General features: G+C 38.1%; 5 protein-coding genes across 11 annotated transcripts; 1 reads left to right on the top strand and 4 right to left on the bottom strand.

The window, feature by feature from the left end:
* Positions 1 to 752: 752 nt before the first annotated feature.
* Positions 753 to 5,034, bottom strand: LOC145959128 (ABC transporter D family member 2, chloroplastic-like). 4 transcript variants are annotated; one of them, XM_083077499.1, is made up of 6 exons: positions 4,467 to 5,022; positions 4,146 to 4,362; positions 3,487 to 3,554; positions 1,964 to 2,689; positions 1,626 to 1,787; positions 753 to 1,085 (listed from the first exon to the last, which is right to left on the bottom strand). In XM_083077499.1, the coding sequence occupies exons 1-4, from the start codon at positions 4,689 to 4,691 to the stop codon at positions 2,450 to 2,452; spliced, it is 750 nt and encodes a 249-aa protein (XP_082933625.1). In that variant the 5' UTR covers positions 4,692 to 5,022; the 3' UTR covers positions 753 to 1,085; positions 1,626 to 1,787; positions 1,964 to 2,449. The 4 variants fall into 4 exon arrangements, with proteins under 4 accessions (XP_082933625.1, XP_082933624.1, XP_082933626.1 ...); XM_083077498.1 differs by having other exon boundaries at positions 1,626 to 2,689; XM_083077500.1 differs by having other exon boundaries at positions 753 to 1,078; positions 1,626 to 2,689.
* Positions 5,035 to 5,112: 78 nt separating this feature from the next.
* On the top strand, positions 5,113 to 6,814 carry LOC109798135 (DNA polymerase alpha catalytic subunit-like). Of its 4 annotated transcripts, none has more exons than XM_029271214.2 (4): positions 5,113 to 5,171; positions 5,358 to 5,528; positions 5,670 to 5,753; positions 5,869 to 6,332. In XM_029271214.2, the coding sequence occupies exons 2-4, from the start codon at positions 5,406 to 5,408 to the stop codon at positions 5,995 to 5,997; spliced, it is 336 nt and encodes a 111-aa protein (XP_029127047.2). In that variant the 5' UTR covers positions 5,113 to 5,171; positions 5,358 to 5,405; the 3' UTR covers positions 5,998 to 6,332. The 4 variants fall into 4 exon arrangements, 3 of the variants coding, with proteins under 3 accessions (XP_029127047.2, XP_029127049.2, XP_029127046.2); XM_029271216.2 differs by lacking the exon at positions 5,113 to 5,171 and adding an exon at positions 6,348 to 6,814 and having other exon boundaries at positions 5,210 to 5,528; positions 5,869 to 5,905; XR_002239768.3 differs by lacking the exon at positions 5,113 to 5,171 and adding an exon at positions 6,348 to 6,814 and having other exon boundaries at positions 5,212 to 5,528; positions 5,869 to 6,047.
* A 3,333-nt stretch (positions 6,815 to 10,147) lies between these two features.
* LOC109796296 (protein FAR1-RELATED SEQUENCE 5-like) lies at positions 10,148 to 12,230 on the bottom strand. The gene is made up of 4 exons (XM_083076274.1): positions 11,367 to 12,230; positions 10,476 to 11,306; positions 10,313 to 10,384; positions 10,148 to 10,225 (listed from the first exon to the last, which is right to left on the bottom strand). The coding sequence occupies exons 1-4, from the start codon at positions 12,228 to 12,230 to the stop codon at positions 10,148 to 10,150; spliced, it is 1,845 nt and encodes a 614-aa protein (XP_082932400.1).
* A 70-nt stretch (positions 12,231 to 12,300) lies between these two features.
* On the bottom strand, positions 12,301 to 12,672 carry LOC145958746 (protein FAR1-RELATED SEQUENCE 5-like). The gene has a single exon (XM_083076273.1). The coding sequence runs from the start codon at positions 12,670 to 12,672 to the stop codon at positions 12,301 to 12,303; it is 372 nt and encodes a 123-aa protein (XP_082932399.1).
* A 7,601-nt stretch (positions 12,673 to 20,273) lies between these two features.
* LOC145958745 (uncharacterized) lies at positions 20,274 to 23,600 on the bottom strand. Its single transcript, XM_083076271.1, has 2 exons — positions 23,124 to 23,600; positions 20,274 to 20,333 (listed from the first exon to the last, which is right to left on the bottom strand). Exons 1-2 carry the CDS (start codon positions 23,598 to 23,600, stop codon positions 20,274 to 20,276), a joined length of 537 nt encoding a protein of 178 aa, XP_082932397.1.
* Positions 23,601 to 26,921: the final 3,321 nt, after the last annotated feature.

The following is a 26,921-nucleotide window of genomic DNA, read 5'->3' as shown; positions in this document are numbered from 1 at the left end:
ATAAAATATTATTTTCATCAATTAAACTATTGGAAAGTAATTATATTTTAATAAAATTGAACAGTAATAAACTGATAATTAAACTATTTTTATTTTCATAAATTTCAATATATATATATATATATATATATATATATATATATATATATATCATGTTAATTTAGAATAAACGGAATTCAAGGTAATGAGAATAAATAAGTAATTTGATTTCTAAATTATTTAGTTTGTTATGAACAACCATGTACCCAAAAAGATGATGCATTAAATTAGTAAATACGAGTATATACATGTTAATTAATAATTTAACATGCACACTTTTTAATTGAAATTGAAAATTAAAATTCCAAGTATTATACTTAAAAATCATTTTATTATTTTATATTAAATAATTTATTATTTGTTAATATCATCCATTTATAAATATTTTTAATTAATTAATTAATTACTAGTATTAAAAATTAAAATATAGAGGTGAATTTTGTAATGTAATATTATTCTCCATTATTTGTCTCTTAATATTTATTTTGTTGAATATATGAATTTATCATGTCCCTTTCTTTTAATACTAAAATTAAAAAAATAATTATATCCTTTAAAACTTATCTTTAAGTATCTCAATATTATTATTCACTAATTATTATTTTTAGATTCAAACAAGGAGCCTAAATTACCACAACCAATTTCTTCCTCATATGAAAAAATTCATTGTAAGTACAAACAAACAACTATCTAAGAAATCAAAAGATGGATCATTATCAAATAAAAAAGTTCATTCAAGGAGAAAGACATATATACAAATTTTTGACAAATCATCATATGAAGAGCCAATTCTAATTCAAAGTTTAAAGATTTTGCAAGAACAACTGCTCTTTATATGAAGTTTTTTATCTCGGGATTGTTTGCATATAGCTTTTTGCAAAACATCTTGAGGTTTCTTCGGACACAATCTGCAGTAATGCCATTGATTGTACTATCAGCTCTTCCATTGTTGCTTCATATTGGTATTGCATATGGCTTGGTTCAGTGGTCACCTTCTTTGTAAAGGGCATGGTCAAAATGAGCAACATCAACACTCTCACTGGAAGCTAGGACAGATCAGAATCAATTGCAAAAAATTCAATTAAAAATGTTGCATCAAAAATTGGAAACAAACTGCAATTAAGTAAAAGAAAACAAAAAAACATGCGAGAGGAATTGACAGAAACAGATCGGAGAAGGGGATTTAGACAATGGGAAAAACAATTGGCTGCTTACATGACCCAAAAGACAACAACTCAGTCCCCAAAAGACAAGAACTCCCAAATCCCCTAAGACATGACCCAAAAAGAATAAAAGTTCAGTCTACATATCACAACATAGTCTAGTTCAGATTCACATTTTAGGTCAAAAGCATGTAAAATCTTCTGCAAAAAACTAAAACAAACATATTCACCATGTAAATAAATTATTATTGAGCCAAAAATTATTATATGTAGCAATGAAACCAAATTAGCTCTCAAAAACGGAATCCTGATAAACTCATGGAAGTAGCTTTCTACTTTGTTTGAGAAACAAAATAGTTGATGGATAAAAGATCAAAATTCTCAATTCCTGAAATAAATTGAATTACAAGAACAGGTAGTCACCTTTGAACTAACTGCTCAGGTTCCTCTTCCTCCTCAGCTTCTTCGTGATCTAATCGAGGGGCAGTTGTTGTAGTTCTGCCAGCAAGAAGGTCATCATGTCTTGCAAGAACTTTCTGAAGTTGCTCATTCAATTCAATTGCTCGAGAAACTATGCTTTCATCTCTGCAAAAGACCAATGCAAAACCAGTTTAAGGAAAAAATTAACCATATAATAATAAATAGATGCATTGTCAGGTTGTACATGTGCAAAACTGCAAATACATTAATATTAGGGAAAATTACAAGAGAAAATTTCATTCTGAAAGTAAATCCAGATTAGGAATAATTAATTACTTAACTTGTTGAATATGTTCAAATACTGATTTCTAAGTAACCCTTTGTTAACTGGTTTGTTCAAAATACTTGAAATGTTCTTATCATGAGTGTATCTTTGTGGTTTTCCCATAGCTTTTCTTGGTATCATGGTAGAGCTACTACGATCATACCACGCTGCTGGTGCTTTAAGAGACCACTGAATCTCAAGTTTCAAATACTTAATAGTTCTTCTTATCCAATACTTGAATTCATCCTCTTTTAGGAAGAGGCAAACACCAAACAAGGAAACTAAATCTGAACACAAATAAATCCAATCTAAAATAAAAAAAATCAAAATAACAAAACTGAATAAAGGAATGAGTGAGACTAAATAACAGAATCAAATTCGAACAGATCCTATCTAATTGTATCAGAATTGGATTCAAGTTAATTAGATTCTATCTAATTATCAGCTGCTGTATCCATTATTTCCGGCCTTGGCCTCCTTCAATGTGTATCATATTGCGGGTCTAACAGAAGGAGACTAAGTCTACAGCGGCATTAAAGAGAGTCAGGGAGAAAGCAAGGGATGTCCCAGTGAAAGAACTTAGATCCTCTACAATTCGTTGGTCTGGATTATCAATGATTGACTGTGACTGAATTTTATAGAAAGTCTGATTCTTCAGATAGCGATCCATGTAATAGCTTGTCATCCAAGACCTCCATCTCAAAGAAAGTGTTTCTCTTGCATAATCTCTCAAAACAAAAAACTGCAATGCAATGATGAACAAAGTTAGAAACATGTGCAGAAGATTGGAATAAGGGTATGACAAACTAAAACAATACAGAAGGGCATGCATAAATCTTGTTTCTATTCATAATAAAAAATAGTTGAGAAAAAGAGAAGGAGATGGAATATCAGTGTAATTGTTTTACAGACCTACATAAACCTGTTGACAGCTGCTTCAAAAACAACTAAGTCATTAACTAAGAAACCTCATCAAAATTGCTACCATACAATAGTCGTGTATTTCCCTTACATTATTTTTCCTTTTTATTTGGGATAAAATCTTCATGTAATATTTATAAAACCAGGATTTCGTTCATTTGAATATCAATTACAGATTCAGAAGATATGCTACAATGCATTAAGAAACGAAATTACTTCCAAAAAGATCAAAGGAGGAAAATTCATCTTATCTATTGTCTAAGTCCTCATATGACAGATAAAGCTCCAAAACATGAAAGGGTGTGATAAGCACCCAAACACTTGGAGAACCCTCCCTCAAAAGCTAGTTGTCAATGGGGGAGAACCGAGAGCCAGAGAAGTACTCCATCAAGCATTCCATACAACTTGATGTCGAACTTATGCACCCAATAACACCCAAGCCCCTATCAGGGCATAACTTTCAAAAACATTTAGGCAATCCATTCATGAGTTAGTATTTTTTTTCACTCTTGTTTCTTTCAAACTAAGATGCTGGATCATAGGACAGTACACATCACTCTAAGAACTAAAGCAAAGTATAGCAGAGCTATACCTAAGAAAGTGCAGCAATGTGCTCACCGGGATTCCTCCAGCAAAGCCACCCAAGTAGTAAAGTAGTTGCTTCGTGAATTGCTCTTGATCCTTATCTTGCATTAATAAATTCGAAAAGGCTCAGTTTCTTGTTGCCACTTCATACAAAAGTAAACAGCTAACTAAACAAAAACAGCAGAAAACCTCACATCCAAGCTAACACTATATGCCCAAATAGATGGTAAATGGAAAATAAACAAAAGCAATTATGTCCACATATACTCATTGTTAGATTTCATCTTAAAACCAATTGACATAAAGAACTTGTTTGAATACAAGTTTAGAAGTGTTTTTAAGAATTGTTCTGCCCAAAATAACTTTGTTCTTGGTAGAGAGGTTCTCAAAAGCACCTCTAACTTGTATTCAAGCAAGTTCTAAGTGAAGTTGTCCAATAAATATATAAGTTGCATACCAAAAATTGAGGCAAGCGATATGAGACCTTCCAACACCCCCTCTACATATGCCTATTGGAACAAGCTAGCCTACCAAAATAAGCGATTTACCAAGATGAACTTATAGACTCAAATACTATGTTAGATTCTATCCTAAAACAATTGACATCAAGTAAAATCGCATAACATATAAATAAGTTGCAGCCCAAGAATTGAGGCAAGTGATGTGGGACCTTCCAACACTCATGAACTTACTAGCAAGTGCATTGAAGAAGTCTCTCCCCAAGAAATTGAAGCCAACACTGATTCCAGTGGTGGCCAAAGTGAGAGCAAAAACACCAGCAAGCTGCAACCTAGCTGGCACCTTTTCATCTGAAGACCAGTAAGGAGCTGCTACCTTCCAGAATCTTCTGAAAAGAGTCTGCAGATCAGGACTCTCACCCGGTGCAGCAGCTACACCATCACTCTCTTTCTGCACTTCCAACACAATTTTCAAACTTTTCAACACTATTCAATATTCATCAACCAAACCCTTCACAAAATCCAAAAAAGTAGTAACAAACAACACAAGCAAACCTTATCTGGGTCAGGTGGCAATGGAGCCTGTGCTGCAGCAGAAGAAGAAGCACATCTGCTCAAGTTCCTCCTCCTGTGAGGCCTCCTTCTGCAAATGGGCATGGTTAACACTTGAGAAAATGGGGTAGGCACAACAAAACCAACACGAGGGTGCAATGGAGGGTTGGACTTATAGGTAGAGGAAAAGGTGAATAGTGGGTGCACATGTTGAGTCAGCAAGATCATTTTTTTCCTTTCTGGGTATTCTTAATTTGGCCTAAAACTTTGAGATATGCAAAAACACAATCAATGCTTGGTTTCTGGGTTGGACTCTGCTCTCTGAAAATGAAGGAGTTTTAGAATTTGGTGTGTTGGTATGTTACCCGTGAACCCTCCGTCACCCCTGACGCCACCATCACTTTCCACGGCCGCTTTGATGTCCTCTCCCTCTCCGCCACGCTCCTCCTCCACGACTCGCCGGCATTCGCAGTCTCCGCCTTTGCCCGCTCGCTGGCTCGCAGAGAGGGAAGAAACAGAAAGATTCTAAAAAAAAAAAAAAACGTGAACTTCATATTAACCGTTTATCGTACGTAGATGTGAATTTTAAATAATTACAAAATTATAAATGAATTGGATTTACACGTAAGTGACATTACAGTACCGGTACCTTTCTTTTATTAAGAGGATTCTCCAAAAAAAAGGGGCACGCTTTATCTGTTTGGGAAGGTACTTAATTATTTTAATAATTTTCAATTTAAATTCATAATTCATGATGCTACACGTGCTATTCTTTTATCCCACAAGATTTTGGTCTCTATGCTGCTAATGTTTCTTTGACATGGCCAGTGTCAGATGATATGGTGAAGTTAATTTTTATTTTTTTGAAACTTGATTTGTTTTTTGAATCGATAGGTCAAAACGGGTGATTCGTATCAGAGTTGTTGTGTTATTGTTGAGAACATGCAGAGATGTGTCTATGCAGTTCCAAGCCATCCTTTGCATCGTACTGAAGTGATGATGAGTCTCGATAGAGATGTCCAGGAGTCTCGCATTTCTTCTACAGATTTCTATAAAAAGTTGCATGTAAGCTTTTACTTTGTTTATCTCTTTGCATCGTTATATAATTTTTTGCTTTTCTTTTTTATTTAGTTTGACCTTTAATTTTTCCGTGTTTTTCTCTTAGCTTGGGTTTGATACGTTTTGTTCTGTCCTATGTTTTGCTAGGATGTGGTGAATGATGTTAAGAATGAGATAGCACAACATCTCGTGAATTTAGGAGTTTCCAACTTTAGCATGACGCCTGTTAAGGTTTGCTGATTAGATCTTTTCAGATGTTTTGTAGTGTATAAAAGAGTTTTGATGGTTTTGCGCCAAGTAGATTTATTCATGTTTTTTCATTCTGAGTCCTTGCTCATTTTTGCAGAGGAAAGATGCATTTGAACGATCTGAAATACCTACAGGTGAAAATTATTCATTCAATCTACAAATTAAACAGATCCTGCATATTCACCCACCCAAAGAGGCAACGATCCCTGATCTTCTGTGCTTTTAAGGCTGCCGGATCTATCATTGGCCTAATTTTGATCAACTCTTTCTCTATTGGTATTCTAAATTTTGCCTCCATCCGAAAGAGTAATTCACCAGAAAAATAAGATTAAACAGTATCTTCATTCAAAAGAATTTACTTTAAATAGACTCGAGGCAATAAGTATAAAAAGTAAAATAATATTCCTATTTACTTGATAAGACATGCCTATGACATTTAAACAAAGTTATTAAAGAAATCAGACATTTTAATAATTAGATTTTTTATTTTTTATTTATTAAATATTCTATTTATTTAAACAAATAGAACATTTTTTTTTATATTTTCGTATTTAAACATATTTGTTTATTTTGTAGATGAGAAGGAAAAGAATGAAAAACATTGAAAGAAACAAATGGAGAGCTTGGAGAAACATCAAGAGAGAAAAAGAAATTTAGTTAACTTTTAACGTTTAGCATGAAATTTCACGCTCAGCGTCAATGTTGCGTAGAGTGATTTAATTTCTCATGTTTTGCACAAAATTCCATGTTCAACACTAAAGTGTTGATCTATCTTAATGAGAAAAGACAAAAGGGTTATGACTTAAAATTGGGGTAAATTTGAAGATAACAACATTAAGGAACATTTCTCAGAGTGCGTATAGCGACCATAGAATTCTCATGATTTCCAGATCAAGATTTTTCCTTTCTTTACCATTTTTGTTGTGTTTCATGTTTGTGTGTAATTAAGTTTACCCTTGTTGGGGGTTTGGTGTAACTATACATATTCTCATGTTAACATTTTAAGTTTTTAATCATAGTTGTTATTCGGTATTATTACTTTATCTTTTTTGCTTAATATTTGTTATGATTTGATCTCTCTTAACTAGATTTTATCGATTTAAAGTGATTGTAAAATGTTTGTGAACATTTGAACTAAACTAGAGTAATTAGTGGTGTTTACCTTTATTAAGAATAGGAATAGAGTAAATGTTAGTAGTCATTCATAAACTCTTGTTCTTAAAATTGGATTTTTGATTAAACTATTCAAGGAATTGATAACTTAGTCAAGAAACTTAGACTCTACCTTGTAAAGGATTAAGATTGAGTATATTTGTGAGTTGAATTTTAATTTATGTTATAATTGGATTAAAGCTTGTGTTGTAAGCACAAAAAGATAGTTTGGTGAAGATGAACCCTCAACATATTTTATTATTTTGTTAAAATCAACTTTTTGCATTTTTAGTATTCGTATATATATATATATATATATATATATATATATATATATATATATATACTTTTATCACATTTATCTTTATTTAAACACTTTATCTTTCACAATCAATCAGTATTTCACTCGTGATAGTTTAGTATAATTAGTGGTTTTTTTCAAGTACTACATAAGTTCATTGGGAGACAATATTCATATTTATCATTGAACTATTTATACAATTTGGTACACTTGTTAAGGATATAAACAATAATAATCCGATATATAGCTACGAGTATGTATGATATAAAAGATATTATGTCATAATTTACGATTTGTAAACAAAACGACTCTATGGACTACATTACAAAATATTAAAAGTTGAAGGACTCGGTTGCAAATTGTTTAGTTTAGAGACTTAATTAAACATTCCTAAAAGGTTTAGAGTTCAAACAATATATTAAGCCTTTAATTAAAAATAACATATTTTATTACATTAAAAAATTGTTGGTAACAAATTTTGGAAATGTATATATTATATTTTTCATTCAATTTATTTTTATATCATTGTTTATTTTAAAGTGCCATATAAATAATTTTGAGAACTAAAAGTGGTGCATCTCTAAAAGAACCAAAATAAGACTGTTTTTTTAGAAACAAAAACCAAACTTTGGAAAAAGTTATAAGAACCAAAAATATATTTTATCGTTTTATGGATGTAATACATAAAATAAAATAAAATAATAGATAACAAGATTTTATAATCATACCATAATTTTATATTTAAATAAAAAATTAATAACAATCTATTTTTAACATAATATAAAATTATATATATATATATATATATATATATATATAATTGCAATTTGCACCTTCAAATAAATTTTAAGATTGATCCTGTCCTTGATCGTAATGAATTTTTCTTATATTTTTTTAATTAAATCAAATTTTTTATCTCTAATAATATTTGATTTTGGTGATTTGATTTTTAATTTTACAATTATAATTTTTAATATTGTTAAATTAATGTAATTCTAATTTAATTATCATTTATTAATTATTAAAAATATAATATTAATAATTATAGGAATATTTAATATTAATAATTATTTGAGTGATCGGAATATATTATTGGGAGATTAAAATTACGAATCCAATATTAATTATAGGAAGAGTGAAAGTGTTGTATGTAGTATGCTACAAGTATTAAGCCCACAATTTTGCTATGGTGGTGACGGCACACCTTTATCTTTAGGTGATTATTTAGATATGATTTAGTTATGAAAGAATATGTACTTCTTTAATAATTAAAAAAATCAATAACTATGTAATAATATCTACCTTATCATCTAAGTAAAAGACAAATCAATAAATATATTTGTCATAGTAGTGTGGCCATTATATATAAGGCTAGAAGAAATTCTGTACAGGTGGAATTTTGTTGAAGTAACACATGTACTCAATTTTCATGTATTTTTGGATGGCTTCGAGTGTTGTTTATTACATGAAAACAAATCCCTTTTATAAGTCTTGGCTTGTTCTCAATGCATTTTGTAGGATCAAAATCTTCTGTCTTCAATTCCTATTCTCAATTGTCCCTCTAATCATAAAATGCCACATCAATACTTTTAACTTTAATTTTGATTTTTAAAAATTTGTAAAGGATTTTGTTACGATTTTTTCTCTCACGTTCTCACCTTAATGTTCTCTTCATAAAAATGCTTTCCTTTTATCAAAATTACTAGCATGCCAACCGCTGACGGATGAAAAGAAAACAATTCAAGGGAAAGGAATAAACTTTGCCGCGTTATATGATGAAGATCTGGTACTGTTATTAACAAAATTATTATTTTGTTAAATGTTTATATATATTTTTTTAGATATATTTTATTTTTAAGAAAATATATAATTTTATTTTGTAATTTCAAGAATACGATTCACATAAATATTATAAATAAAAAAATCATTTTTAGATATATATTTCTTAAAAAATATTATATTTAAATATTTTTAAATTCAAAATAATTTAAATAAAATAAATAAAAATAAAAAGGCCTAAAAGAATATGTAATAGATAATATTCATTGTCATATTTCTAAGAAATAAAAAATAATTTTCTTATTTATAATAATTTTTTCCCTAACTATTTTTATTTTGTAATTTCATAAATACGATTCACATACATATTATAAATAGGAAAATCATTTTTAGATATTTTTTTTTTAAAAAAATGTTATATTTAAATATTTTTAAAGTCAAAATAATTTAAATAAAATAAATATAAATAAAAGGCCTAATAGAATATGTCATAGATACTATTCATCATCATATTTCTAAGAAATAAAAATAACTTTCTTATTTATAATAATTTTTTTCTAGCATTCTTTTTTATATTGATATTCTAATAACTTACACATTGATTATAAGATCTAATATTGTGTAAGTTAGTGAGACCAAAGCCAACAAGTTTTTAATTTATTGATCACACCAATGGATCTTTTACCAAACACAAAGCTTCACCATGACTACAAACACACAAGGATGCATTAGTGAATGCATTAGATTCTAAATTTTAACTATATGTGATTGTTGAAGACTAAAATACATTTTGACTTTTGAAATATAAAGATTGCAAACTACTCAATTGTAAACGTCAAATATGAGCTAGTAAAATTGTATCGATGTATTATAAATTCATTAATAATAAAAAAAGATCAGAGGTTATTTTATTACTATAATTTTTATTTTGCATTAACAATAACATCAAATGAATTTCTTGTTTGATCATAATAAGATTATCTAATAAAGTGAGAAATTTTATTTCTATGATACAAGGCCAAGAAAAATATCTAAATTGCAATAGTGTATTTGCAAAGTTTGAAAAATACATAAAACCAGAATTTTAAACTAGAATCATTGAAACATCTTGATGTTTATAAAAACTCTCTATGACCAAATTGCTTCACAGATCATTTTGTCCTTCTTTGCTTTCAGATTTTGTAACATCATTTGTTCCATGTTCAATGCTAGATAGTTGTGCCTGTACATTTACATATACCCCATTTTACAAACATGATTTAAAAGAAATATTAAACTAACAAAAATAGAAGGCACTATAATTTATCACCTGTAACAACTCTGTCATGCTCATCTTACTACTTGACTCCATGAATGTATTGTTGGCAACATATGTGGGAAACTAAATAATACAATTTTAATAACAATTACAAATTATCATATAGATTATAAATTAGCATGAAAAACAAAAAGTAAAATAAATTAGAGAATACCTTATTAAATTGAGATGAAGGCAATTCATTATCTAAGTTCTTAATGGAAGGTTCATCTTGTTGCATAGTTTTCTTCTTTTTTCTTCTTTCAAGAATACCTTTTGGCCTAGTAGATGATCCTCGAAATCTTTCTTTGGTCTTTATTCCTTTCACATTATCCTTATTCCCACTACACCAACCTTTTTCAATATTTATAAGTGAATCATCACTAGTACTAACTTCCTTGTCTCTACCTTCAAGACAGACATCTATATCATTCATGGCCTTGGTCAAATAACTAATAGCTATATTATATGTTTCTTCAGTTATCGCTCCTTTAGTTGCTAACTGAACTTGCATCCTACATATGTCTTTATAGCGCATACTTATTTTTGCCTTAGGGTCCTCATGGATTATAGAATGGTTAGTTGGTATGCCATTTCCCATTTTTGCATGTTTTGTCCATCTCTTTAATACATACATAGCAGGTATTTTCATAACATTTCTTGAAGAGAGAACTTTGAGAGCATGTGAGCATAAAATCCCTGCAAACTCATACCTTTTACAACTACACTTCACTGAACCAATAGAGGAGTCATAATGGACAGTATGTTGAAATAACTTCTTATATGAGGTAACTTTATATTCAGTAACTTCCCCATTTTGAGAGGAAATATACATACTACAATCATAACCACTTGATACCTCGTGTTGGATCATCTTAAATATTGCAGGAGTATAAATTGTTGCCGCATGCCGTAGAATTTCCACATCAAATGACAGAATTAAACTTCTTTGGGTTACTTTAAAATCTGCCTTTGATTCCTCATCTCGACGATCTTCTACCATTCTCTGAAAATGATGAAAAAATCTTAGTAAATCATGTTGATAACTCACATATTTTTTAATTACATTATTCATACTCTCATTTCGGTGTGTGGTAGTCATGTCTGCACAAAAGTTCTCTCGACCATAAACTAATGCCCATTTCTCCTTTAAAGCAAAAGTCTGTTTCAACCAACTATTATCTTTAAGATCATATTTCTCAAGCATATTGCTCCAAGCTATTATAAACTCTTCTTCCTCTTCATATTCATAGATGCATTTATTAAAATCCTTACTGAAATCTTGAAACTTCCCAAACACTATACTCAATTTCTTTAATGCATTTTGATACAAATGCCAAATACAAAGACGGTGGCATATTTCTGTCCATACCAAAGCTAATGCCTTTGCCATTGCTGCATCTTGGTCAGTAAGAATAGTCTTTGGTTTCTTTTCTGACATAGCTTTAGCAAAAGTATTGAACAACCAAATAAAACTTTTAGCCGTTCCATCATATAATAATGCTGCTCCAAAAATAATGGTAAGCTTATGATGATTGACTCCAACAAACATTGCAAATGGACGACCTTCTTTATTTTTTCTATAAGTAGTATCAAAACAAACAACGTCACCAAAATATGAATAATCAATCATCATCTTCACATCAGCCCAAAAGATATTAGTAATTAAGTCATCCTCATCGACTTGTATTGCATAAAAGAAATTAGAATCTTCTAATTTCATTTTTTGCAAGTACTCTAGCACACCACCTGTATCTCCTGACTTCATTTGCATTGTTCTCTTGGAACGTAAATAATTTCTATAGTCTTCGGGAATGAATCCAAGATTTTCACGACCACCAGCTCGCCTAGCCATTAACTCACAACTTGCTTTTGGAGTAATTCCAGAATCATCAACTAAATGAACCTCGGTTACTTGAGGAATAGTCATTTTCCTTTGAGATCTAAGCAAATGACTCTTACTAGGAGTTGTAGTCTCATGTGCATGCTCGGCAATAAATTCAGTGATACTTTCCTGTTAAACGATTATTAACTTTCATCTTTGCCAAACAACCAAATCTTGATTGTGGTCGAGGATTTTTGACATTATCTTCTCGCTTATCTTTCCCACGATATCTTTCGCATGAACAACAAAATACTCTATTAACTATCTTCCCATATTTATCTTTATGCCCTTTGCTAATCCTCACACTGAAACCCACTTTATAAGCATAATCATTGTAAAAATTATATGTTGCATCTTCAGTCTCAAACTCCATCCCAACTTTTGGTATAAATTGACTAGGAATTGTATCATGTATCATATCAATTTTTTTTCCTTCAATTTCATCCACATTATCAATGCCCATTTCTTGATGTTCTTCTTCAGCCATAACACAATGCTCTAAACTAGTGACCAAGAATTAGATATGTATGAAATAAAGAATGAACTTGTGTAACAATCCAACAAAGTTAAAGTCAAACAAAATGAAACAAACACGATATTTAAAGAGATCAAATAAATCTTAAATCAATAAGAAAACCACAAATTATGTAATGTGAAACGGAGAAAAAGAATAGGAGTAGGAGAAACCAAAAGACAATGAGAAACATGAGAATGACTTACGAGACCCTATCAATAAAGTCTTTAACGCATTTTTAGATCTGTTCGTCAAAAGAGAAACAAAACAAAATTAAGGAATGTACTTAATTTTCACGATATATTAATTTATTTATCTCTTTTCTATACCTTCTGCTTATTACTCGCATACCTTTTTTCCTCTGAAGCTTTTGACTCATTTTTTAACCCATCAAAATTTGCATCCGTCAACATTTTCAAATACAATATTTCTTTAATTTTAATATCTTAAAGTTTTAAACATTATATATGTACCTGTTAGAGGGTATACTCGTAATCTTCTGTGGGGAAGGGCTGAACGGGATCTTCTGGTGGACTGGTGGAGGAGGGGGGGAGGTACCTGCAAAAGGCACTCCGACGCTTAAGTTAGGACAAACACGACTTTCTATGATAATTAATGAACAGTGACATACCTCGATATAAGTGACCTATTTATACTACTACTGATGGGCCTTGCCAGCAGTGGGCCTCTTCTAAAGCTTACCAAATTAGGTAATACGGTGCTAATCGGCTAATTATGTCTTAATCACGTGCTTATCCCTGTTAACCATGATCAACGTTATAATTCTTGCTTTGTCCTTCGGCACATCACCGAGCCGACAGGTTAAGGCTTGGGGTGCTGAACGTCTTGGCTGTTGGCCGGACCGATGCGTATTTGCTATGCTATTCTACTTGATCGGCATTTGGCTGAGCCGGTACATGGTATATGGAGATGTATCATGGTTCTGCTCGTATCGGCCTTATACCGAGCCGATATTGCTGTCGGACTCCTTTAGGCCTTCGGCTGTAGGCCGAGCCGATGCTAGGGTCAAGGTTTTAGGTATGGTTCAGTGCGCGTGGGTGTTTGACGGAACGGCACGTGTTGGTCCACGTGATCGATAGGGTCCTCCCGGTACACAAGCCCCCCAGCATTTAGGAATGAAACGACGCAAAGGGTAAATGTGATATTTTGGTTGTGATTTTTTAGGGAAGGCCAGGGGTTACAACCGCTGACGGGAAACGAAGGGTTGTAACCGTTGGGCATTAATAACGCACGCGAGGAGTTATGGCTGCTAATGGAAGGCGAAAAGTTGTGACCGTTGTGGGAATACCAAGGGTTATAACCGTTAGGTATTAATGACGCGTGCGAAGGGTCGTGCATCGTGAACCGTTAGATCTAAGTGATCCAACGGTGTGCAGGTGGGTGTGGCCCTTGAAGTACTTGCAAGGAGCGCCTATAAATAGGTGTGTGGGGAGGTTCCCCTAAGGTACACGTTTATCACTTGCTCCGAGTCGAGATCATCTGAGTTGGTGTTCGACTATTCTTCAACGACGATAGGTCAAGTTCAACAATCAGGTACGTAATGGCAGATTTAAATTTCGTTCATGTTGACTCCTCCGGGGACGAAGGTGATTCTAGTTTAAGAGCAACGCCGGATCGAGACGTCGTATCGGCCTCGGCTTCCAATGGGGAAGACCACGCAGAGTCCGTTTCTGGGTCCGAACGGTCGCGAAGTGGGAGTGACTCTTCTTCGGCTATAGCCTCTGATGATCATTCGAGCAAGGGTGGCGGATCGTCAAGGAATTTTGTGCCCATATCGACCCCTGGGTACTCGTGGGTGCATGGGGAGGTTGGCAGCGTGTATTCCTGGTATACCAGTAAGAACTCGCTTATTCAGTTCGTATCGGCAGTGAAATTCTTGACTTTCCCGGAGGAAGAGGAACCCTCTGCCATCTTTTTTCAGCCGTGCCGAGGCGATGGGGGGTCGAATCCAGATTTCGTGTACTTGGACCAAGGGTCGTCTAACTACCAATTCTTTTATGTGTACGATTACATGTTCCGGGATTTGAAGATAACTCTCCCTATTGATGATTATTTTATTGGTATTCTGCGGCTTCTGAACGTGGCACCAAGCCAACTTCATCCAAACACCTGGGCGGCGATGCAAGGGTTTAGGCATTTGTGTTTCGGTCTCGGGATCCAACCTACTCCGCACCTATTCCTACACTTCTATTCGTCTCGGCCTACGAAGAAGATTAAGTGGTTGTCACTGGTTCGGCACAGTGATTGCTTGTTACAACCCTTCACCACTTCCTATAAGAATTTCAAAGAAGGATTTATGAAGGTGATGATTCGGCCAAAGACAGGAAAGAAATATTTCTTCGATGCCGAAGGGAGATCACTATTTCCGTTGTACTGGACTCAGAAGCCGAGGAAGTACGACATGGTGATCGAATCTCGAATGTCCCCGGAGAAGCAATCGAGTTTGAATTTTTTAAAGAAGTTGCCCCGGCCTTTGCCATGTCGTCCTCTGGTCCGATTGTACGAGTCGGCCAACGTAGTCGAAGAATTGATTGGTATAGTACCTTTCTTACTTGTTTAAATTCTTGCGTTATCATTGATTTTGACTAGTGGTGTGCAGGTATCATGGAGGGTCATGGAGAGGACGATCTAGACATCCGCACGCTGATTAGGAACCAAGTGGCGGCGACTACTGGGAACAAGACCCCGGCCGGCGTGCGCGGGAATCAACCAACTGCCCAAGGTAGAGGGGCGGGCCCAACGGCCAAACCGAAGAAGCCTAATCTGTAATACCCATTTTTTTATTATTATTATTAATTATAAATGGCATTTTCGTAAATTTTATAAAGGTATAGGGGTATTCTTGTAATTTTAGTACTGATGGCATTTTCGCAATTTTAAAAAAATTTAAGGGGTGTTTTGGTAACTTGGAACGGGCCGTTCCAAAAGCAAAACGGGCCGTTCCAAGCTTAAAAATTATACTAAATTTTTTTAGTGAGAACGGGCCCAGAACGGGCCGTTCCAACTGGGAGTACGGGCCGTTCTGGAGGGAGAACGGGCCGTTCCGGAGGGAGAACGGGCCGTTCTGGATGAGTCTCGGAACGGGCCGTTCTGATTTTAGAACGGGCCGTTCTGCTTTTTGGGAACGGGCCGTTCCGATTTTGGAACGGGCCGTTCCAGTTTAAAAATTTGCGTACATTTGAAAGATTCGGAACGGGCCGTTCCGGGTGACTCTGGTTGCCTATAAATAGGGGCCAGGGGGGGTGAAAAAAAAATATACTGAGAAAAGAGAATCCTAGAGAGAGAAAGAGGAGAGAGAGAGAAAGAAAAAGAGGGGAGGAGAAAAGAAAAGAGGAGAGAGAAAGAGGAATCCAGTAGAGGAGGTTCTGCCAGGGGAGAGAAAAGAGGAGGGAGAGGTGGAGATTCTGCCCGAGTTTCGATCCTTGTTTAAGGAGAGAGGTGGAGATTCTGCCCGAGTTTCGGTTCTTGTTTAAGCAAGAGAGAGGAGGAGGTTCTGCCCGAGTTTCAGTTCAGGTTTATCCAAGTAAGGGTAGTGCTTATAAAATTAATCTAGTATATATGAGCATGATAGGAATAGTATAATTTTAATATGCTATTTTATGTGGAGATTTTCATTTCATATAGTATAATTTGGATCAATTGATGGTTGTTTTGGATATTTATATTATTATTATATTGACAAATTGGCATGGTTATGGTTATGTTTAATTATGGAATATGCTATGTATGTGGTTTGGAAAAGTAAATAGGACTTAAAGGAGTAAGGTTATGGTATGGATTAGATCTCTTGGTGAGATCAGGATATAATCTTTGGAAAAATATGAAATTTGGGAATCCCATGGTGAGGATTCCAATGTGGAACTTTTCCAAAGGTTATATGATAAACCACTTCAGATGTTAGGTGGATTTTGAAGTACTTCTTTAAGTATTCTATTTGCTACCGGTATGGGGGCAAGGCCGAGTCATACCGATGGATGAAGTGGCCATGATCACCAGGGTTACGTGACGACGCAATCCAACTGTATATTTTCCATGAGAGGTTAGGCGTGGGACATGGGTTGATGACATGTTTCACCGTATCAACACTTGGTTTGGATGGTGTTGAGGCTAACATTTGGTTTGGATGTGTTGGTTACATCATGGATTATACAGTGGTGTGACTTTGTTTTGGATATGGAATATGTATACATATGGTATGGATTGTATACATTGGTTATGGATTATTTTATTATCATAAAATATGTATATATTGGCATGGACGTGTATACATTATATTTTGGGTTGGTCTATATTTAGCTTGAAAATGACTTGTTGATCTGGATAAATACTGTGGATAAATATTTGTTTAATGATATTTTATTATGATATACTATGGTTGGTTTTATATGTGCTAACCCTTGTGTTTCCATGTGGTTTGGACTGTGATGATCTCACTATGTGGGGGAGCAGATCAGGTGTGAGGCCTTGGGATAGCAAGGAGTCTTTTGGGGTAGCTGCTTTGAGAAGTGGCTAGACGTAGAGCTTGACCAGTACCTAGGGTGTCTAACTTATATTTCATGATGTTACTATTGGATTACTGTATAATTTTACTAAGAATGACTCTGATATAATTATGTTTGATATTATGAAACAATTTTTACACTCTAGCGTAGCTGGCTTTTGCTCTATTTTCTTTATTTTATATTATTTTATTTTGGCTGGTTATTAATGTGACGACCTAGGGTGGGTCGTTACATAATCGGCCCCAGCCTAAAAAAAGAAGGCCGGACGCAAGGGCCTAAGAAGAGAGCCGTCGAGCTAAGCAACACCGTGTGGCGGGTCCCACTGTTCCGGAAGGCTTGGCTGGACCAAGTTTTTTGGCTGGCGATGTTAACGCTCAAGATTTTTTGAGCCAAGACTTGACCTCCGAAGCGGGTCAAGGGGTGCTGAGTCGCATGACTTCGGCTCAGAAGTGGAGCTTCTTCTGTGAGTTCCAAGTCCGTGCTGTGGCCTTGGCACAGAGCATTGTGATGCAGCCGAACGGCGAGGTCGACGGACTTCGTCGTCAACTAGCCGAGCAGGAGAAGTCTCTCCAAGAGACTTTGGCAGCACTCACTAACGCCCAAACGGCCAACAGCAAATACCATGCCGAAGTGGATCGCCGGGGTCAGACTGCTGACAACCTTGCTCTGAAGGTTCAACGCCTTGAGGTTGCCTTGAAGGGCGAAATAGAGAAAGTTGTTGTCTTGAGTAAGGAACTGGATGCTGAGAAGATTGCTTTCGGGGCTTACAAGGAGAAAGCGCACAACAAGGTTCTCACTCAGCATCAGGCTGGCTTTACTCAGGCGGCTCGACAAGCGTGCTACTTTGGCGACTTCCTCCCTGATTTTCATCTTGATATGACCAAGGACTTCTTTTAGGGGAAGCTGGTTGACCTGACCTCCATCCCTCCGAACCAACAGGCCGACGAGGAAGCCCCAGCTCGGCGAGTTGAGCCGAATGAGGAGGTGACGGCGTATGAAGAAGCTGCGCCGGAAGATGGTCCAGTTCAGGGGGAACCGAAGGTGGGGTCTTTGTAAAGTTTTTTCGCACTTTGTACTAATGGGCCGATAGCGCCCCTTTTGAATGTACTCTTCTAGGCCGATAGTGCCTTGCTTAATGAATTGAAACTTTCCTTGCTTTTATATATTGGTGTAAGATTTACTTCTTTGCGTGATGAAAATTCGTAAGAATTAATGTGAATCGTATCGCGTCGGCTGAACTTAGCTGATTAAAACTGTATCCTTGGCCAAGAGACCTCTCGGGAGGGAAGACTTGGTAAATAATTAAATGATTAAATCCACATCCTTAGCCGAGAGACATCTCGGGAGGGAAGACTTATTAAATAATTAAAGCCACATCCTTGGCCGAGAGACATCTCGGGAGGGAAGACTTATTAAATGATTAAAGCCACATCCTTGGCCGAGAGACGTCTCGGGAGGGAAGACTTATTAAATGATTAAAGCTACTTCCTTGGTCGAGAGACGTCTCGGGAAGGAAGACTTGTTAAATAATTAAAGCCACATCCTTGGCCGAGAGACGTCTCGGGAAGGAAGACTTGTTAAACAATTAAAGCCACATCCTTGGCCGAGAGACATCTCGGGAGGGAAGACTTGTTAAATGATTAAAGCCACATCCTTGGCCGAGAGACGTCTCGGGAGGGAAGACTTGTTAAATGATTAAAGCCACATCCTTGGCCGAGAGACGTCTCGGGAGGGAAGACTTGTTAAATAATTAAAGCCACATCCTTGGCCGAGAGACGTCTCGGGAGGGAAGACTTGTTAAACAATTAAAGCCACATCCTTGGCCGAGAGACATCTCGGGAGGGAAGACTTGTAAAGATTTGCAAACAAATATCTGACAACATGAAGTGTAAAATGTATATTCATTGATAAATTGATGCCTCGTTAAAAACTTTGCTGACCAAAAACCCCTTTTCACGTTCTTATAAGGGGAAAAAAATCAGTCAAGGAAAAGAGTGCATCGTGATACAATTACATTGTTTAGGCATTACAGAATCTAATTCAACTGTAGTATGTCTTCAGGTGGGTAGAATTCCAAGTTCTTGGGATGACCTTGCCGAACAGTTCTTCCAGCTTGTATGCTCCATTGTATAGTGCATGTCGTATCCGGAACGGTCCGTTCCAATTGGCTGACAGCTTTCCTTCGGAAGAGTTACGCCTGGCCTACCCGGTTGCTCGCCAGACGAGATCACCTTCATGAAATGTCCTCGGCTTTAAATTGGAATTAAAGTGTCGGCTCATGCGTTGTTTGCATGCCTCGGCCACAATCTGTGCCTTCTCTTGTACTTCATCAAGGACATCAAGCTCGGATCAGAGTGAATCATTGTTAGATTCTTCATGGAAGTGCTGTCGTCGGAACGAAGGTTCTCCTACTTCAACCGGAATCATCGCGTCTGCGCTGTATGTCAGGCGAAAGGGCGTCTCCTTAGTTGTTGATTGTGGTGTACATCGGTATGCCCAAAGGACTTCCGGTAATTCTTCGGCCCATGCCCCTTTTGCCGCACCAAGACGCTTTTTGAGCTCAGTGAGTATAACCTTGTTTGCTGCTTCGGCCTGCCCGTTTGACTGGGGATGCTCAACTGATGTGAACCAGTGCCGAATGCTGAGATTTTCAAGGAAGGTGTTGAACTTCTTGTCAGTGAATTGGAGACCGTTGTCCGAAATGATGGCATACGAGATGCCGAAGCGGGTAACCAGATTTTTCCAAACAAACTTCTGGACATTGGTTGCGGAGATGCAGGCTAGCGGTTCGGCTTCTATCCACTTTGTAAAATAATCTACTACAACCAGAAGAAATTTGACCTGCCCTTTTGCCATGGGGAACGGTCCAAGTACGTCGATACCCCACAAGGAGAATGGCCACGGAGAGCTGATGCTGTGTAACTCGGCGGCCGAGGCGTGAATAAGGTTCCCGTGCTTTTGACATTGCACGCATTTTTTGACGAACTCGGCGCAATCTTCCTTCAGAGTCGGCCAATAATAACCGGCTCGCAAAAATTTAGCCGCCATGGTTCACCCGCCCGAGTGGGAACCACATATACCCTCATGAATTTCTCGTAGGACGTAATCGGCCTGATGGGTGTCAATGCATTTGAGTAGCGGGGTGGAAAATCCTCGCCGATAAAGCTCGTTGGCCACCACTGAATACCGAGTCGCTTGCGTTCGTAATTTTTTTGCTTCCATCGGGTCGGTTGGTGACTCCCCTTGGACAATAAAGTTCCGGATGGCTGTCATTGTGATACCCTTACTACCCCAACACATGTATTGTAATAATGAAAACTTAACAAAAATAATTTTCAGTTTCGGTAAAAGGGTTCACATGAGAATCTTCAAAATTATTCTTCAATAACCACAACAATAAAAATGAAACGTGAGAGTTTACAAATGAGTTTCAAAAATAATATTTACAATTCTAATTCCATATAACAATCTATGTCCTAAAGAAAATCCTCTGCCCCGATGTCACAATATCAGAGCATACCCACAACTCAACCGTTAGCATTCTAGATGTCACTCGTAGCCGGATCTTCCTCACCTAAAATATCCACAAATCGCACGGTGAGAAAAGAAAACATCTATATATATAGCACATAAGAAAACACAACATATTATCTCATTATAACTTAATATTCATAATTATTTCAACATATCGTATTTCAATCAATCATGCATCGTCATCACATCATAATTCTCAATCACACCAATCATCACAAATCTTGCACTTCACACTATGCCAAGGTCACGCTACCCATTTAACAATCTCAGGTCGTGCTCACCCCTGATATAACACTGTGCCAAGGTCACAATATCCCTATTCCAGGGTCGTGCTCACCCTTGACATGTTAACCAAGGTCACGATACCCACGTAACAATCCAGAGCCGTGCTCACCCCTGATATAACATTGTGCCAAGGTCACGTTACCCCTAATCTAAGGCCGTGCTCACCCCTGACATGTTAACCAAGGTCACAATACTCATGTAACAATCCAGAGCCGTGCTCACCCCTGATATAACACTGTGCCAAGGTCACGTTACCCCTAACCTAGGGCCGTGCTCACCCCTGACATGTTAACCAAGGTCACGATACTCATGTAACAATCTCGGGCCGTGCTCACCCCTGGTCATAGGTGTGAAGAACCACAATCACATCTCATTCACATCCCATTCACATTCACATCCACATCCACATCAACACAAAATGGTGATTCACATACCCCTCAAGTAATTCATCATCTAGATCATCAAATAATATAACAATAACATTCATAAACTAATATAACAAACAACAGAATTATCAATTTAATATAATTTTAACGTAAACAGTAAAATCTCCAATTGTTCCAAAACCTAACTCACAGGCACTTTTCTACAATTTCGTTTTCCCTCTCAGATCATCATTCTTACAAATTATTAGCATATCTTTAATCCTCAACGCATACAGAATCTAATGGGATCCTCAATTTCTCAAACAGAAATCATCCAATTTTTCACAACCTAACTTACAGGCACTTTTCTATAATTTCGTTCTTTCCTAGAGCATCATTTTTACAAGTTAAACATATATTCGTAATCCTAAATATATATAGAATCACATAAGATAATTAATCCTCCAAACAGAAATAATTATAAAATTATTCATAACCCTAAGGGCTCTTCCTCTACCCAATTCCCTCATGTAACTCTACATATAAATAATCTCCTTTTCTCCCGTACCTGGATAAATAGGAACTCGGGCAGAACCTCCTCCTCTTTTTCCTTAAACAAGGATCGGAACTAAATGAGAGGTGTGTCGAAATGAGAGGATTTGAGGCCTATTTATAGGATTTTTCGCCCACCTACCACTACGGCCCGTTCCAAAATCGGAACGGCCCGTTCTGGGCCCTTCAAACCTACGTAAATTTTTCAACTGGAACGGCCCGTTCCCAAACCAGAACGACCCGTTCTCCAAACCAGAACGGCCCGTCTCCCATCAGAACGGCCTGTTCTGCTTCTACAATTTTGGCCATACTCACTATTCCAGAACAACCCGTTTCAAATTTGAAACGGCCCGTTCTGGGCCACGAATTGGGCCTTTGGCCCACGAAAAATGGGCTGTTACAATACTCCCCTCCTTTAAGAAATTTCGTCCCCGAAATTTTTGTAATGGTAGACTTCTCTCTTCTTACTTTCTAATCCTTATGCAACCTCACTACCTTATTGATGTACAACTCTATCAATTTCACCAAAGGATATCTAAAGGTAAAACAAGTAAACTTGGTGAGTCTATCCACTAAAACACAAATAGAATCGATCTCTTAAGTATCTCAGACAAACCTACAATTAAGGTCTATCCACTCACCATTACAGTTCCAAAATGGGACGTCTAAGTACTACAAAATTCCAAAAGACTTCTTGCATACTAAACACGAGCATACAATTTCTCTACTCCTCTCTTCACCTTAGGCCACCATGCTTCCGCTGCACCACTCTGATACATCCTCCTAAGGTCCCGATACATCTCAGTAGCTCCTAAATGAATGTCCTTCCTCTAAAATCATCTTTCTTAATTGAAGGTTACTAAGCACCCAAATTTGTTCTTGCACCTCAAAACAACATCGATTCTACTCAAAAAAAATTATCTACACTCCTACCAATCTTTTCCACTTGGTTCTCTAAGAAAGGCTCTAACTCTTAGGCTTCTCTAATCTCATCCATTAATTCACTAGTCACTTTCAACATAATCAATTCAATGCTCCTAAGGATAATCTCACACACAAAGCATAAGTCTCTAAATTCTTCAATCAAATCCAACCCTTAAATCATCATAAATGATATACCAGAGGTCATCATAATCAAGGCATCTGCCACAACATTGGCTGTTACAGTCATCCAGGTCGGTGCCTCAGTATCGGTTGCCATGCACTCCCCCGTCACACTAGGAGAAGGAATCTCGAGGTGAATGGTTGTTCGCAACTGTCCTGGCTTTCGGCTGCTGGCGCGCCGAGCTAACTGATTGGCTCGTTCGTTGTTGCTACGCAAGACATGTCGTATATGCACCTCGGTGAAATCATCCTTGAGCTTCTGGAAGAGGTGGTAGTATTGTAACAAATTGGAGTCCTTGACCTGAAAATTATTGTTGACCTGTTCGGCCACGATTTTAGAGTCGGTCCAACATATGAGTTTCTTCACACCCATCTCCGTTGCTAGCTTCATTCCGGCTATCAAGGCTTCGTACTCTGCCTGATTGTTGGATGCACGAAAGCCGAACCGAAGGGATTGTTCAACTGTGATGCCTGAAGGACTAGCAAGGATTACGCCGGCACCACTACCTTGAGCATTAGAGGATCCATCAACATGCATGATCCATGGCTCGTCTTCAAAACCTCCCGGAGGAGTGAGCTCGTTGACAAAATCAGCCAAATGTTACGACCTGATCGGCCCTCTTGGCTCGAAAGATATGTCAAATTCTGAAAGCTCAACCGACCATGCCATCATCCGGCCGACGATTTCTGGTTTCCGGAGGACCTTTGCAATTGGGCAGTCGATTCTGACTACTATCTTGTGGCTTTGAAAGTATTGTCTCAACCGCCGAGCGGCATAGACGAGCCCTAAGGCGACTTTTTCTAACAGCTGATAACGTCGCTCGGCATCTTGCAGCGTCCAACTGATAAAATAGACAGGTTGTTGACCCTTCTGGTCCTCTTGTATCATGACGGCACTTATTGAACTGCTTGAAACCGACAAGTAGATGATCATGTCCAGGCCACCGGCCGGTTTAGACAATATCGGGGGCGTGCTAAGCCATTCTTAAACTGCTGAAAAGATTCTTCACTCTCTTGGGTCCATTTAAATCGCTCCATTTTCTTGAGCAGAAGTAGGATCGGCTTAGCTATCTCAGCTAAGCAAGGGAGCAATCTGGACAGCGAGGTAAGCCGTCCGGCTAACTTCTGAACTTCTTTCAATGTGGTTGGGCTTTTCATATCCAGGATGGCCTGGCATTTTTCTGGGTTTGCCTCAATGTCCCGGTTGGATAACATAAACCACAAAAACTTGCCACTTGAGACTCCGAACACGCATTTCTCGGGGTTAAGTCTCATTTGATGTCGCCGAAGCGCCTGGAATACCTCGGTCAAGTCACGTGTATGCGCCGACACATCGCTCAACTTTACCACTATATCATCAACATACACCTCCATGTTTCGACCAATCTGATCATGAAAGATTTTGTTCATTAAACGTTGATAGGTGGCCCCGACATTCTTTAGTCTGAATGGCATCACTCGGTAACAGTAGTTGGCCGTTTCGGTGATGAATGCAGTTTTTTCTTCATCTTGAGGGTGCATCCGGATCTGGTTGTATCCCGAGTATGTGTCGAGGAAAGACAAGAATTTGTGGCCGGATGCCCCATCGACGAGCCGATCGATGTTGGGTAGCGGGTATGCGTCCTTCGGACAGGCTTTATTCAAGTTAGTGTAATCGGTGCACATGCGCCATTTTCCATTCAGTTTTTTGACCATGACAACATTGGCCAGCCAGGTCGTGTAGTGTACCTCTCGGATGAACCGAGCATCCAACAACTTGCCTACTTCAACTTCAATTGCAGCTTTTCTTTCTTCCCTGGTCTTCCGGCGTCGTTGAGCAATCGGCCTAGCCTCCCTGCTAATGGAGAGCTTGTGGCAAAGGAAATTGGGGTCGATGCCGGGCATGTCGGACGGGTGCCAAGCGAATAAGTCATTGTTTTCAAGGACCACTTGCTTAATAGCCAGCCATTCTTCATCGGACAAATTAGTTCCTAGGTGAGTGACTTGGAATTCGGACACCCCCACTTGGAATGGTTGTTTATCTTCGATGGGCTCGACCCTCTCATCTTGATCAATCCGAGGGTCGAGGTCCATGGCCGATTGCAGTGATACCGAGTGAACCCCTCTCGGTTCATCTGGTGCCTCGTTCTTCATTTTTGGCAATCGCAAGCTGGTAAAGTAACATTCTCGCGCGGTTTTTTGGTCGGCGTGGACAGTGACTATTCGTCCTGATTCGGCCGGAAACTTCATGGCTAGATGAGGGGTGGACACGATTGCTCCGAGCCGATTCAGGGACGGTAGTCCGAGCAGAATGTTATAAGATGTGTTGGCGTGCACCACCACATACTTAACCGAAATGTCTTGGTACTCAGCTCCATCAAACCCAAAACGGGTTGACAACTTGATATACCCTTTCGTCTTGACTCGTTCACCTGAGAACCCAACCAGAGGTTCATCATACGAGACTAGCTCGGATTCCGGAATACCCAACTGCTTGAACGTGTTCCAGTACAGGATGTCGGTTGAGCTTCCCTGATCAACCAACGTTTTACGCACGATATAGTTGTGAATTTCAACACTGATTACCATTGGGTCATCCTGATCCGGGTCGATGCCTTTGAAATCAGCCTCGGTGAAGGTGATGGTGGGGAGGCGACGACGAACTGTTTCCACTGCATGTACGTGCCGAACGGCTCGCAAGTGTCTCTGTTGGGCTGAGGAGGATGAGCCCTCGCCGGCGAATCCACCGGCTATGGTGTTGATGACTCGTCGAGGCTGTGCGGAAGGCTCTTCCTCTCTCCTGTCTCTTGACTGACTACGCTCTCTTTATGAATGTGTTCCTGTTCTCCTCTGCTCAGGCTGATCATGCCGCCGAGAACGATCGGTGTGTCGGGACGAGTTTGGACGGTCTATGAAACCTTGCAATTGCCCCTACTTGATTAGGTCTTCAATTTTGTCTTTCAAAGCCGCGCATTCCTCTGTTGAATGCCCCCGATTGCGATGGTACCTGCAAGACTTTGTTGTATCGGCCCTGGGAGGGGTCGAAGCTCGCTTCGGGACTGCTAGCACCTCTGAGGCAAGTGCTTGTTCTAGGACGGCCGATCTGCTTGTATTGAGGGGCGTATATTGCGAGTACCTCGGTCCGCGAGGAGGCTTCTCGCGAGGAAGAAGCTCTTTCGGACGACTCCGAAAATTAGTCTCGGCCGGCTTGTCAGGTTTTGCCGACACCTTCGCTCGGGCTTGGTTCCGGAACTCAGCCAATTCTTCCATCTGCATGTATTTGTCGGCTCGCCGACGCAAATTATCCATGTCAGTCGGGGGTTTCTTACAAATGTTGTTGGCGAAAGGCCCTGGTTTCAAGGCGGTGGTGAGGTGGTGCAGAGCTACAGCAGGATTCAGGTCTCAGATTTCAAGTGTCGCTTTGTTGAATCGGCTCATGAACGCCCGAAGGGATTCCTTTTTCTCCTGACAGATACTAACTAGTGCCAAAGAGGTCAACTGGTGGGGTCGGCTTGTAGCGAATTGAATGGTGAATTGGGAAGCCAACGTGCTAAACGAGTCAACCGAGTTAGCCAGAAGTCGAGTAAACCAACTTAGTGCTCGCCCTTTTAATGATGTTGGGAAGATTCGGCACAGGGCGACATCATCAGTCGTGCTTAGAGTAACTTGAGTTAAGAACACATCCACGTGCTCATCTGGATCGGTGGTACCATCGTACTTGTCGAGGGGCAAGGACTTCCAATGGTCAAGAAGTGCGGACTGCATGATGTTTGGTGTAAAGGGGTGCCGGTGTGCTCCGGCCGGCATCGGTTGTATCAGCCGGCTGACCGAAGCATGGACAGCTGGGATAGCAACAGAAAGGTGGAGGGTAGAGGTGTGA

The sequence above is a fragment of the Cajanus cajan genome, chromosome 6 (genome assembly GCF_000230855.2).
Source record: "Cajanus cajan strain Asha chromosome 6, NIPB_CcT2T_4, whole genome shotgun sequence".
Classification (NCBI taxonomy): Eukaryota; Viridiplantae; Streptophyta; class Magnoliopsida; order Fabales; family Fabaceae; genus Cajanus; species Cajanus cajan.
The sequence above is the reverse complement of the archived record's forward strand: the minus strand, read 5'-3'. Positions and strand labels throughout refer to the sequence as shown.

Excerpts from the sequence above, each read along its gene's own strand:
- LOC145958746 (XM_083076273.1), bottom strand. The coding sequence starts at position 12,672 with ATGGCTGAAGAAGAACATCAAGAAATGGGCATTGATAATGTGGATGAA.
- LOC145958745 (XM_083076271.1), bottom strand. The coding sequence starts at position 23,600 with ATGCATGTTGATGGATCCTCTAATGCTCAAGGTAGTGGTGCCGGCGTA. Across the intron at positions 20,334-23,123 it reads AGGCACCGACCTGGATGACT|GCCGATTACGTCCTACGAGA; the intron begins GTAACAGCCAAT and ends GACACCCATCAG.
- LOC109796296 (XM_083076274.1), bottom strand. The coding sequence starts at position 12,230 with ATGACTATTCCTCAAGTAACCGAGGTTCATTTAGTTGATGATTCTGGA. Across the intron at positions 11,307-11,366 it reads GAAATGAGAGTATGAATAAT|AGAATGGTAGAAGATCGTCG; the intron begins GTAATTAAAAAA and ends CATCATTTTCAG. Across the intron at positions 10,385-10,475 it reads CTTCATCTCAATTTAATAAG|TTTCCCACATATGTTGCCAA; the intron begins GTATTCTCTAAT and ends TGTATTATTTAG.
- LOC145959128 (XM_083077498.1), bottom strand. The coding sequence starts at position 4,691 with ATGATCTTGCTGACTCAACATGTGCACCCACTATTCACCTTTTCCTCT. Across the intron at positions 3,555-4,145 it reads CTTCTTCAATGCACTTGCTA|ATAAGGATCAAGAGCAATTC; the intron begins GTAAGTTCATGA and ends TATTAATGCAAG. Across the intron at positions 2,690-3,486 it reads GCTTTGCTGGAGGAATCCCG|TTTTTTGTTTTGAGAGATTA; the intron begins GTGAGCACATTG and ends ATTGCATTGCAG.
- LOC109798135 (XM_029271214.2), top strand. The coding sequence starts at position 5,406 with ATGCAGAGATGTGTCTATGCAGTTCCAAGCCATCCTTTGCATCGTACT. Across the intron at positions 5,529-5,669 it reads ATTTCTATAAAAAGTTGCAT|GATGTGGTGAATGATGTTAA; the intron begins GTAAGCTTTTAC and ends ATGTTTTGCTAG. Across the intron at positions 5,754-5,868 it reads TTAGCATGACGCCTGTTAAG|AGGAAAGATGCATTTGAACG; the intron begins GTTTGCTGATTA and ends TCATTTTTGCAG.